This window comes from Ovis canadensis, chromosome 6 (genome assembly GCF_042477335.2).
Source record: "Ovis canadensis isolate MfBH-ARS-UI-01 breed Bighorn chromosome 6, ARS-UI_OviCan_v2, whole genome shotgun sequence".
Taxonomy (NCBI): Eukaryota; Metazoa; Chordata; class Mammalia; order Artiodactyla; family Bovidae; genus Ovis; species Ovis canadensis.
This window is the reverse complement of record NC_091250.1, coordinates 66,286,425-66,298,790: the sequence shown is the minus strand read 5'-3', so window position 1 is coordinate 66,298,790 and position 12,366 is coordinate 66,286,425. Positions and strand designations below refer to the sequence as shown.

The following is a 12,366-nucleotide window of genomic DNA, read 5'->3' as shown; positions in this document are numbered from 1 at the left end:
AGTGAAGTTGCTCAATCATATCCGACTCTCAGTGACCCCATGGACTGCAGCCCACCAGGCTCCTCTGTCCACGGGATTTTCCAGGCAACAGTACTAGAGTGGGGTGCCATTGTCTTCTCCGAAAATACAGTCTATGGGGTCTTAAATAGTAGGACATGACTGAGCACACACACTTCAACCTACTATAAGCAAGGCAGTTTGCTTACAACTGAGGTGAGATGGCAAATATGTATCAGACTTGGACCATTCTTGTGAAGAGATTATGATGTAACAATAAAATAAAATGTAATAGATATATTCACCTACATGCACAAAAACTTTTCCATCATTAAGGGTAGGAAGCCCCAGCTAACATAAAATCATGCAGATAAAGTGACTTATAATTAGCACTCACGACCTGGTAATCAGAAACAGCTTAACAAAAGAAGAATCAAGGAAGGAAGGATTCACTCATGTAAAATTAGAAGACAGAGATTTGCTGGAGGAAATGAAAGTAAAGGGTAAGGTAAACTGGTAAGAAAGTGTGAAGCAGGCAAAGTCACTCAAAAGTTACCAGGCTTAACTGGAGCACAGAGTTCATTAAAAGAATGAAAAGTAAAAATGTGAGAGGGAGATTAGTGAGAGAAATAAGACTCTAAATTAAGAAACTGGAAATTGATTAGAAATGAGCAGGCACTAAGTGTTCCTGAGCATGGCCTAAGGAGAAGCAAGTCGTTCTGTTCTTGCAATGTATGGGATACTTCAGCCTCCAGTGTAATATCTGAATACATCTTACATATTTTGTATACAACTTTAATAGCAGTTCAAGCATGCTTTCCATGCCTAGCCATGATCTATTTTATCTTACAGTCTTGATCAGCTGCCAGTAGCAAACAGAGAGAGCGTTTCTTATTTAACACATATTTTTATGATCCTGTATTGCTAGATGGCACAGTAAGTGAAGTAACTTCCAATAACAGTTATCAGGGCATATCAATTTCTAATTCAACTAAACACAAAGTAATGGTGACCACTGAAGGATGATGCTAGAGACATCTATGTGAAAAGCAATCAATCTAAAGATCTAACTGTAACATATACTTTACAACAAGTTAACTGTAAAAATTACAGCAAACTATTTCAAAAAAACTGAATAAAGCATTCCTCACAGTTAAACAAAACTGAATGGCAACAGAAATGATGTAGCAATAGCCAAAAAGAAAATACCACAGTGTAAAACGTGCCCTCCACAATCATGACAGTGATTAACATAATTAATCACTTTATTTTGATTAATATAATTCCAAATATTCAAAGAAAGTGTAGGTAAGAATATGAGCTCACCAAATTACCTTCCTGAAGTATACTTGAAATAAATAAATAAATCTGTTAGATATTTCACCAGTGTTTGTTTTAATCAGTAGTTTCTAAATGCTAAGAGATATTCCTGGAAACAGTTCAAACTATGTGTTAATAATTGATCATGTTTTACTATAATCTCCTTTATAAATATAACTATGTTTTATAAGCATGCTTATATGCTAAACATAGAAATAATCTAAACAATCTCCCAAATGCCTTTCTGAGACATACTGAACAGCAAGCTTATTTATAAAATTTATGAAGTCTACACCAAAAAATAATTCCAAAATCAAGTTTAAATTCATGTAAAGGTTTAAGGAAATCATGGTTTAAAGTCAGGCACATCTGAAGTTTGAATCTCAAACTAACTCATGACCAGTGTTTTGGTGTAAAACAAATGTTTGTTTTTAATAGTACTCAGACACACATATAGTTATGGTGGACAGTATTGTGAATTGCATTCAGACTGCTTCTGGAACCTTAGCTCAACTAGTGAATGGCTACATGACTGGTGTCACATTTCTGAGCCTTTCTTTAATAATAGCTGTTATTTATACATTCTCACTTTATGCCAGGCATGGCCATAAGTGTCATGTATCAATTTATACTTAGTCATTATATGACATACAACTTATATAGCATATTAATGCATGTACATTTGCTAATGCTACCATAAGACTACTAATATCTTCATTTAAATACATGACAGGTTAAATAACTTGTCCAAAGTCTCAAAAACTGATCCATAATCAATGCTCTAAACACTACATTTTTAATTCATGAATTATATATTCTTTTAAGTCATATTTTCACAGGAACTCCAAGAGAGGACAAAATACAATTCAAATGTTCAGTAAATGTATTTAAACTGAAAGATCATTCACAGATCAGATCATTATCAGGTAAGTAAGTAAGTAAGTAAAGTCACTCAGTCTTGTCAGGCTCTTTGTGACCCTGTGGACTGCAGCCCACAGGACTGAATCCTCAGTCCATGGGATTCTCCAGGCAAGAAACTGGAGTGGGTTGCCATTTCCTTCTCCAGGGGATCTTCCCGACCCAGGGATCGAACTCGGGTCTCCCGCATTGGACGCAGACGCTTTAACCTCTGAGCCACCAGGATTAAAAATTAAATTGCCACTTTCTGATTATCTAAAGATATAATAACACCATTAAAAAGAAAGAAGCTTAAGAATAACTTATCTTTATGTTCATCCTAGCAACAATGTTTACTGAATTATTTTTTTTTACCACAAGGTCAAATTAATCCTTATTTTAGAAAACTGCTGTTTTTGTTCAGTCACTAAGACGTGTCTGATGTTTTGTGACTCCATGGGCTGCAGCATGCTAGGCTTCCCTGTCCTTCATTATCTCCTGGAGTTTGCTCAGATTCACGTCCACTGGGTAAGTGAGGCTATCTAACCATCTCATCCTCTACTGCCTATTTAGAAACTAAAACTTCCAATTGATTATGCACTACAATTAAAAATTCATAATTTTTATATATTTCTATTCCATTTGCCAAAAATTCATGCTAAATGATAAGGGAGCAATTTGAATTGATGTGTTAGATTAAAGTCAAAGAGAAAAAAAATTAAGTGTTTTTTTTCTCTTTATAATGTTTTGCTTAACAGTGTCTTTAGATTTCCATAAATACTCAGTTCTGTGTACAATAAAGTATCTGTGAGCAACATGATAAAAGTTATGTTCCAAATGGCATCCATACATTAACTGCCAAAGGAGGCTACATAATAATTTTTGAAAGTGAAAAAACAGTCCTCTGGACCTTCTATAGTATGCAAAGTCAAAGGAAACGGATAGCTTAATGATACAGCCACAAGGAGGTGGCCAGCAGCGTTCAGTGACTGGGAAAGAAAGCTTGACAAAATCTAGGCATATTAGTCAGTTCCTTAAAATATTTTATTTCTCTGCAAGTTCTGAATTGTCAGCACTGTAAAAAGTACCTCCAGAAGGATTCTATATTTTATACCTCTATATTCATAACTACTTATAGCCATTTTTCTTACTGTTGTAAAAAGGCAGAACCAATCAGCTGGCAGATGACTGTCTTTGGCTCAGCAGAAACTTCCATTTCGTATAATAAAGACAAACACACACGATCTGAATACATTCTCACTGGGGAGGGATGGAGGGTTGGGAGACTCCTTTCATGTCATTTACTTTACAAATTATTTCTAAGATGCATATTTTTTTTCTTCAGGCTGTCCAAAGGCAGAGTTCCATTGTGCCTTTCTAAAATGCAGTCCTTTGTAAGTGATTTCAATGGCCTTTAATAGAATCCTATGAATCACATTATACATTCAAAACTATGATCACCCTAATACATATCTTTCATGTTTTTCTCTCAAAATCATAAGCAGAACTTCTCTTTTACTGAAGTGTATCCTTTAGGCATTTACTTGTGGTCATTTGGAATTTAAAATGTACTTCATTTAACACTATTGCACATACAGTTATTTGATAGGCTTTTAATTCGTGGAAGGATTCATACCATAAAAATGCTTTAAAAATCTGTTCTAGATTCAGATTAAAAAGTGTATGTATGTTCTCTTCTTTTAAAATGAAGAATTACTTTTAATCCTGGTAACATATGATATGAAAAGTGAAATAAAAAGAGAAAGTGTGAGTCACTCAATCGTGTCCGATTCTTTGTGACCCCATGCATGTGATAAAACCATCAACAATTCTAAAGCTCTCTTTCTTTTTTTTTTCCTTGACTCCATTAGACCCACTGGGAGTACAATGGCTTAGGTCACAACGTGAAACATCATGCTAATTAATCTGCTAATTAACTGGTATAAGAAATATATTGCATGAAGCAGATTGCTGTATTACTTTGTTTCAACTTTTATGTAACCACTAGTTTAGAATCATCTAATCATGCACTTTAATCCAAATGTTAATCTCAGATGGCAATAACACATGATTGCTGAGGAGCTCCCATGTAAGACATGTACTGCATTTCTTCCCAGTACTAAAAATGGTTTACTGAAAGATGAAAAGATGCTTTGTTTACAGATCCTTGGTATTCACTTGAATATAATCTCTTCTAATGCAGTACTAATAACAAGATATCCTCAAAAACATTTGCTCAAACATCTTCATCTAAATAGTGAGACATCTGTTTGATAAGTTATCACAGGATTTTTATTAAAAAGGCTCATATAATCAATTGCTTCATCAATATTATTAGTATTTTCCTTAACACATTTTTTTTCGATTACATGACTTTATCAACCAAGTTTCAATTTGGGGTTCAAATAAATGACATATTTGTAACTAATAAATATTAAGGGGTTTTAAAAAGTCAACCAGCAAAATAGTTAGATTACGCTACACCCACTTGAAATCTACTAGAGGCAGCCAGTTTCTGATCTTTCTGAAATGGATATACCAAATGTCTGCTGCTTTCATAAGCCTGACACATAGGGGAGAAAAAGTCCTTGCTGACCTACCTTTTAACTGCTAGATACAGAGAGAAGAAGAAAGATTAGAGACCTAGGTCCCCCTCAGTTGCTACTGAGACAAATTTTCGCTGACACAACTGGGCAGTAGCAATTAAAAAACAAGGTTGAGCTGTACCTGATCTCAGAACACCAGTCTCTTAAAACAGGAAATGTTCACTTTCTCTCCAACATCTAAGGATTGAGTCTAGAAAGATATTCATTTTTAATCACATTAATCTTAACTCCTCATTAGAAATTCACAAAAAGCAGCACAAGATAGGTTATTATAGGGGAATTAACAACCACAAAAATATACAGTAGCCAGCTTTTTCATAAAAAACTGTAGAAATTATTACAATGTATAGTCTGATAAAAATCTGTAGTTGGCTTTTTTTCTTTTCAGTTGCTAAACTGTGATATAAACTTAAAATATAACTTTATCTTGTTTTCACTAGCAATTCTATGAGTTTACAAGAACACAGAGCCACTTCTGAGGCCTACATTTTCCAAAGTCACAATTATTCAATATATTTCATCTAGAAAGTAGTTTAAAATAGGCCAAACTGAGCATTTTCAATGCTTATTTGTTTTCTTTTCTCCAATATGCTTATTTAACCACCTACTATATTTGAAATGAAAATGAAAGCCACTGACTGCATCGATACTAAATATGATCCAATTCAATTCAGCACGTATTTAGTTTACATTTCATACATTCATATCTTATCAGCCAATAAATACAGCACTGTTTTATGCTTAATGAAGGACTTTGAAAATAAAGCCCTCATCATATTTAACAGATATTAAATATTTTCAAAGAATAACAACTGCCTGTTTATGGATTGGCTGCCATAATTAGCATTACCCTTAGTTTTTATGATAAGCTGATATATTTCCTATTTTGTTTCACGATTTTTAAGCTATTAATAATGTGAGAATTGCATTCCATTATGATTGTGGATAAAGTGATCTCCAAAAATTGTTTCTTAACCTTTTGGAAACTTTCATCATATAACACAGGCTTGATTTCAGCTTTCACAGTTTCATTCACTTGTCTATGACTGAAGAAATTGCAACTCACAGAACTCCCAGATTTGAACTGTAGTGGATCAGAAACTAATGCATTCCCCTGGAAAACTTGGACCTGCACAATTTTTCTGAGTTTCACACCATAGCATACAGAAAAGAGTGAGGGCTTGGCATTACACTTTTCTGTGAGGTTCCTTTTACTTCACTTTTGCCAGTAATACTGAGTTTATTTTGGCCCATGAACATCTCAGCCAATAATCATCTCATTCTATTCATGTCAATTATAAAAACAATAAGAAAAGTAATAATACCATTGTTTATTGAGTTCTTGTTATGTCATACTCACTTTGCCTGGATGAATCTCATTTAATCATCACAACTAATTTATGAAGTAGATACTGTTCTAACTCCATATTACATACAAAGCAATGGAGGCAGAGAGATGTTATTTATTCAAAAGTCACTCAAGTTATGTGCATGAACCATGTTTCAAACTCAGGCAGCCTGGATTCCAGACCCTGACCTCAACCACCGTGATATCCCATCATTTAGCACATGGCATTGTAACATTCAGCCTGCACGGCTGGAATTTCCATTAGACTGGGAGCTCTCCCTGTTCAAAGAATGCAGCTGACATATTCCTCAGTCCACTCATATTCCAGCAGCAAAGTCTTTATTTAAAAAGAAGTTGCAGCAAATAGTACATGTTTATATTAATACACTTTAAGCATGCAAAACAAGTAAGTTAGAGAAAAACTTTTCTCTTCTTCCCTTCATATAGTATTTAGAGTAGACCTTTCATCACAGATTCCATCTTTATCCAATATTTCAGTGAACTAGAACATCTGAATACCTTTCACATCTAAGTCATGCATTCTAAATCTGCCTCACACAGTTAATAGATGTGTGATCTAGGGAACCACAAAATTTATCTCTGCACCCCCAAATAGTTTCAGAACCTATCTTGAATTCCTAACTATAATAGTGTTTGCCATGAAAGCTGTGACCCACCTATTGAATGTGGCCTCTGAAACCACTGGCAGGGCTCAATGCTCAGCACTATCTCCTGCTAATTCTGTAGCTTTGCAAATTTACCGAAACTCTCTGTTCCTCATTTCCTCATCTGTAAAATGGGTCTCATGCAATAATAGTATCTAACCTCATGAGGCTGATATAAATATTAAACAGAGCAATTACTATATCATCTGTACAGAGTAGGGTCTTGGGAACTTAAGTTTAAAATATTATCAGAGAAATATGAAAATCTGTTTGACTATATATACCAAAACAGAGAAGTAGAATAATAGTAACCCCCCAAAATAGCAATAAGTAAAAACAAATTTTCATTCCCAATGATATTTTTTTATCCATGTGTATTCAATCTGATGGATTCTGGACATAATTTTTCAAATGGAATTCCCATTCACAATTATACTGCTCTGTGTAGCCATTTCCCTCAAGCCAAGTCTAGTCTCCTCTCCTTCCTCTCTTTTTTTTTCCAAATGGATAGAGGCATAGGACAAGTGTAGAAGTTTTATGTAGAGATACTAGGACTTGGGAGAGGTTTGATAGGTCCCATTTAAATTTTTAATCTTGCAAAATAAAGACTAAATTGACAAAATTAAATTTTATTATCAATATCAGTTCCATAAATGGCCAGAAATTCACCTAAATGGAAAAAAAAAATTCAGTGACCAATTTCTGCATAAGGATCTTTGAAGATTATCCATGCCATCTCTGTGATATTGAAGGTGACACTATTTTGCAAGTCAGTATGCTGCAATGAAAAAAAATCCACAAGATATCTATGCTTTCATTTTGCTTCCCACTGTTTCTCTGACCTTTCTCAGTTGGAGTAGTAGCAGGAAACTAAAATAAAAGTACCGTTTTTCTGTATGAGGCACTTTGTGAATAAACAATCATGAAATCAGAACAGTTGTAAGACTTCTCTGCCTGTTGCTTCTCCTAAGCAGAGAATTACTATTAGTCAAAAGAGCCTACGGCAATAAACATCAGGGGCTAGTGTTTCTTTCTCTTCTGAAACCAATCAGGCTGATCCAAGTTCAAAAATGCTTTTGAAGTTATATGTGTTGATCAATCCTTGAGCAGTACAGAGCAAGAAAAACTGGTTCTAGATCTTTAATACATTCTGCCAGGGAATGCATTCAACTCAATGAAGTACAAAAAGGTTTCTGCTATTACAAATTGAGTGATTTTGTACTTGGGTGCCGCTTGGTTCAGTTAACTTAGAAGGAGATATTGATTCCAGACATGATTATTTGTATGTTAGTACATATCTCTATTAAGTCAAGCTAAGGCTAGAACAGCAACAACTGTAAATTCATAGTTTTTCTTGTTCCTAAGGCATAGGTTGAGATTTGGGTCAATTTAAGTGGAAAACAGCATGTGATTCTCTTAATAAGGATTATCACTATTGATTATTGATATAATCACTATTCTATAGCATGGTGTTAATATTTCTAAGATATTAAAACCTAAGAATTAAGTTAATTTATCAGGAATTAAGAATGCAAATGATTTTAACATTGATAGTTCAGTCCAAACTCATCCTTTATGGGTGAGAGAGCTTAGCACCGGGTAATGCAAAAAACGTATCCTCAAGTCTGGCTATTTAGCACCAGAGTAAAATTTGGCATCAAGACTCCTGACCCTGTTCAGGGTGCTATTCTCCAAACATTCTCAAATATATCTCTGTCAAACCTTTTCTCTTTATCTTAAGTGGCTAAGCTCTTCACTTTCAAATTGTAAAGATGCAGAAAATATAGTTTAAAACCAGCAACATAAATATACATCTCATTTTGTTTTAAGAGACTATTAAAAATACAGACATTTTATAAAGTAGACTTCTTTATTGGCCACAGAAAAATATTCAATACAATAGAATTATACAGCTTGTAGACTTATAATTTATTATAATAGCATAAAAACCCAAATCCCTGTAATAGTATAGATAGGGTACCAGCTTCAGTTGATTGTCACATAGAAAAAAGAGGTAAAAATTTCAACTCTAAGGTTAATCAGTAATATAAAGAGAAATGAATGTAAATACCAGAGTACAATAGTTTCAAAATTATTATGGCACATAGTGACCTCAAAAAATACATCAATCTGTTTGAAATACTATCTTATCTATGTTAACGCATGGTCACTTGTATAATTCAGATTGAAAAAAATTGGGGAAAAAACACATGTAATTTCTTGGCATATTTAAAAGTTAGAACACAAATATTTCCCCAGTCTCATCTGTAAGAGCAGCCATGATTCACATTCTCTGTCACTGAATAAAGAAATCTTAAAGAATATAGTAGGACTTTCCAACTGTCTTCAAACTGATATTTTCAGACATCAGTACTATCTTAATTTAAATGGCTCAATTGCATTAAATATCATACTTAATTGGCGAGCCTTTGCAGTAGTCATTCTATCTTCAGAACTGCTTCTTTTGTGAATAATAATCTTTAATATGATCATGACATAGAGGAAATGGCTTAAGACGGTTTACTCTACCTCTTTACATTCTAGGTAACAAACCAAAGTGCAAATGTCAATCTTTAAGTTTTACCTTCTCCCACTGATACATACAGGCACACACACAAATGCATACATATACACTCACACCCATACACAAATTAGACTTTATAGAGTATCTTCAATTGAGTAAGTTACTATAATGCAAAGAGTTACTTCCCACATGCAATTCACCTTTAATAAAATCTAAAAAGTCCTCCTTTGCATACCTAAAGGCATAGGACCACAAATGTAAAAGGCCAGTTTCCTATTAAATAATGGCCGTACATTCCTATAACACGTAACAAGGTTTACCCTAAATTCAATCAGAAATTGTATCAAATGTCTGTGAGATATATCCTGATCTTCTGCTTTTACACCATAATAAACTCTATTTCAACAAGTATCAGATTGACCTAAATTTTATTTTCTCTTGTGTCCTTTAGTTTCTCATTTTCCCTGATTAGCAGTAGTATTTCTTCTTAGCCTTGTGAAATAGTATGGAACAAGCTAATTTTCTCAGAATTCAGTCCTGAGGTATACGTTTCCATTTTCTTTGTTGATCTAGCACAGGCTCAGGTGATTTCTACATAATGCATCCAATTAGTTCAAGCAAGGCAAATGAAATCACATCTATAATAATTTCCATCTTATTAACTATAAACAGTAAGTAAGAGGATATGTTTCTCCACTCTTTGCTAGAGTCCTTTCAAGTGAAAACCAATGGAAAAGGATTTCCTGTTCTTTTCATACTCTTGAATGTGATGATATTTGATTCAGTGTCTCCATTGTAATTGATAAGATTGTAAAACCTCTCTCACATCCCTTTTTTATTCTATACTGAGAGCTTAATTTTCTTTTCCAGCTATTTGCAAATTATCGTTTGATTCCTTTTTTGCCGAGAATTTATTTTAAAGCCATTTTGTTTTCTTCCAAATCAGAGCTTCATTTTACTCAGCTAGTGGTCCTGCCCCTTGGGAATCGATTTCTTTTTACACAGGACTAATCCAGGTTTGTTAGGATCCAACACCTTTAGTTGGAACATTCCATGGACTTCACTTACGAGCACATACATTCATTTTACACGATTCCTCAATGTGGCCAGGGGGTTTCGTGGTCTGCACTGTATCCACCTATAAAAAATACAAAAATATATGTCTGCTTTACAGGGATGTGAGTAGGGTTTTGCTAGCCTAGATCCAAAACTTGGATGCGTATTTTGGCTGATAGTATTCTTTCCTTCTTTAAGATGTATTTGGAGTGGCCATAACCTCTTTTAGAATTCATAGAGACATAACTGTTCCAGCTACAATTAACAACCCTAGGGCATCTACATCAATGCTGTTGGCTAATCTCTCTCGGTCTTTGACAAGAGATATTTGCATGGTAAAAGAAACATTGAATTATTGTTTTTCAGGCCTTGAGTATTTAAAGGAGAGGGGCTGTCAGGGAAAGAAGTATTGTTGGCTTTATTTATGTTATAAATACAAATAAGAATGAAATGGAAATTTGTTATCAGTTCTTTTACAATTTACTGTCCCTAAACTCTCTGGGAGGTGAGCTTGATCTGAATGTTCACACCCTTCAAAGTAGCTCTCTAGTCTCTAAATGTAATCATGGAAATCTGAGCATTTTACACATCATCAACAAATGGTTCACTGATTTATGGTCAAGGATGAATTATTAAAACTATCCCCTTCAAAAATATGACCATAAAAAGGTATTGTTTTTTTACAAATGAAAGTAATGATAATACTCCTTTAAAATATTTTGGTGCCAATATGAGTTTTAAATAGTACTGAATATTTATTGCTTTGAATTTGAGCCTGACCAATAGTCTGATCTCTGCTCTCTGACAAAAAATGCACAGAATATTGTTTCCAGTTTAATGATGCAATTGATGTCAGTAAAAGCTTTAATGACTTTGAACACTGTCAAAAAGGATAATAAATCACTTCCATAAAATAAAAATGCTACAGTTCACTAGCAAAAGAATTAGAATGTTTTAAGAATTAAAAAAAAAAAAATTAGTACTGCACCTAATTTCCAGTGTCACAATGCATCAGCACATGAGGATCAAGGTTAGAAAAGAAGTAAATGAACTCTTTCACTGAATAACCAACTAACTCACATTTGAAAGTAAATGGAACAAAAAAGTAATGTCTAATTTAAAAATTGCTTATATTCAAGAGCATAAGATGCTTAAAAATTGTTCTGACTGCAGATTATCCATATTAGCTGTATAAATTTAAGCAGCTTTAAAATGTCTTAATTTATTAAGTTAAATTTTATCTTTTCTAGAAATAGTGTATATTTTCTTTAGCAAGTTTTAAAACTTAACATAATTAAAGATATTCTGGCCAATAACACACGGAAGACAAGTTTACCATGGAATCTATGCTGAGTGAGTTTTCATGATTTAGATTGTAAGTTTAAGATGAACACGTGCTAAGTCGCTTCAGTCTTCACAACTCTTTGCAACCCCATGGACTGTAACTCACCAGGCTCCTCTGTCCATGGGATTTTCCAGGCAAGAATACTGGAGTGGGTTGCTATTTCCTTCTCCAGAGGATCTTCCCCACCCAGGGATTGAACCTGCATCTCTTATGTCTCCTTTACCACTAGTGCCATCTGGGAAGCCCTAAGACAAACATAGGTTATCTAATCAGAACACAAACCATACACTACACCTGCCATTTAAAAACTTCTTTATACAAAAATGAAAACTATATATTTAAAAGTTTCAGATACTGTTTTTTATTTCCAAACCAATGAGAATGATTTAGCCATAATGCACAACTAGACTACATTAGATCATCCTGTTAGGTACTACCTATCATGTTTGTGCTAAGTTGCTCAGTCGTGTCTGACTCTTTGCAATCCTATGGACTGTAGCCCACCAGGCTCCTCTGTCCATGGGATTCTTCAGGCAAGAATCCTGGAGTGGGTTGCCATTTCCTCCTCCTGGGGATCTTCCAGACCCAGGAATCAAACCCACATCCTC

The 12,366-nt window shown here is 34.2% G+C and overlaps 1 protein-coding gene across 7 annotated transcripts in view; it reads right to left on the bottom strand.

Annotated features, from left to right (window-relative positions):
• The window catches only part of PCDH7 (protocadherin 7), a 479,430-nt gene that overhangs the window by 393,064 nt on the left and 74,000 nt on the right, over positions 1-12,366 (bottom strand). The window contains exon 2 of one of the 7 annotated variants that reach the window (XM_069593023.1): positions 8,685-10,495. The exons of the other annotated variants lie outside the window; for them this stretch is intronic. Within the exon in view, the coding sequence (XP_069449124.1) occupies positions 10,418-10,495 (78 nt within the window). The 3' untranslated portion in view covers positions 8,685-10,417. Of the gene's footprint in view, positions 1-8,684; positions 10,496-12,366 lie in introns of those variants that run through there. 7 annotated transcript variants of the gene reach the window in all.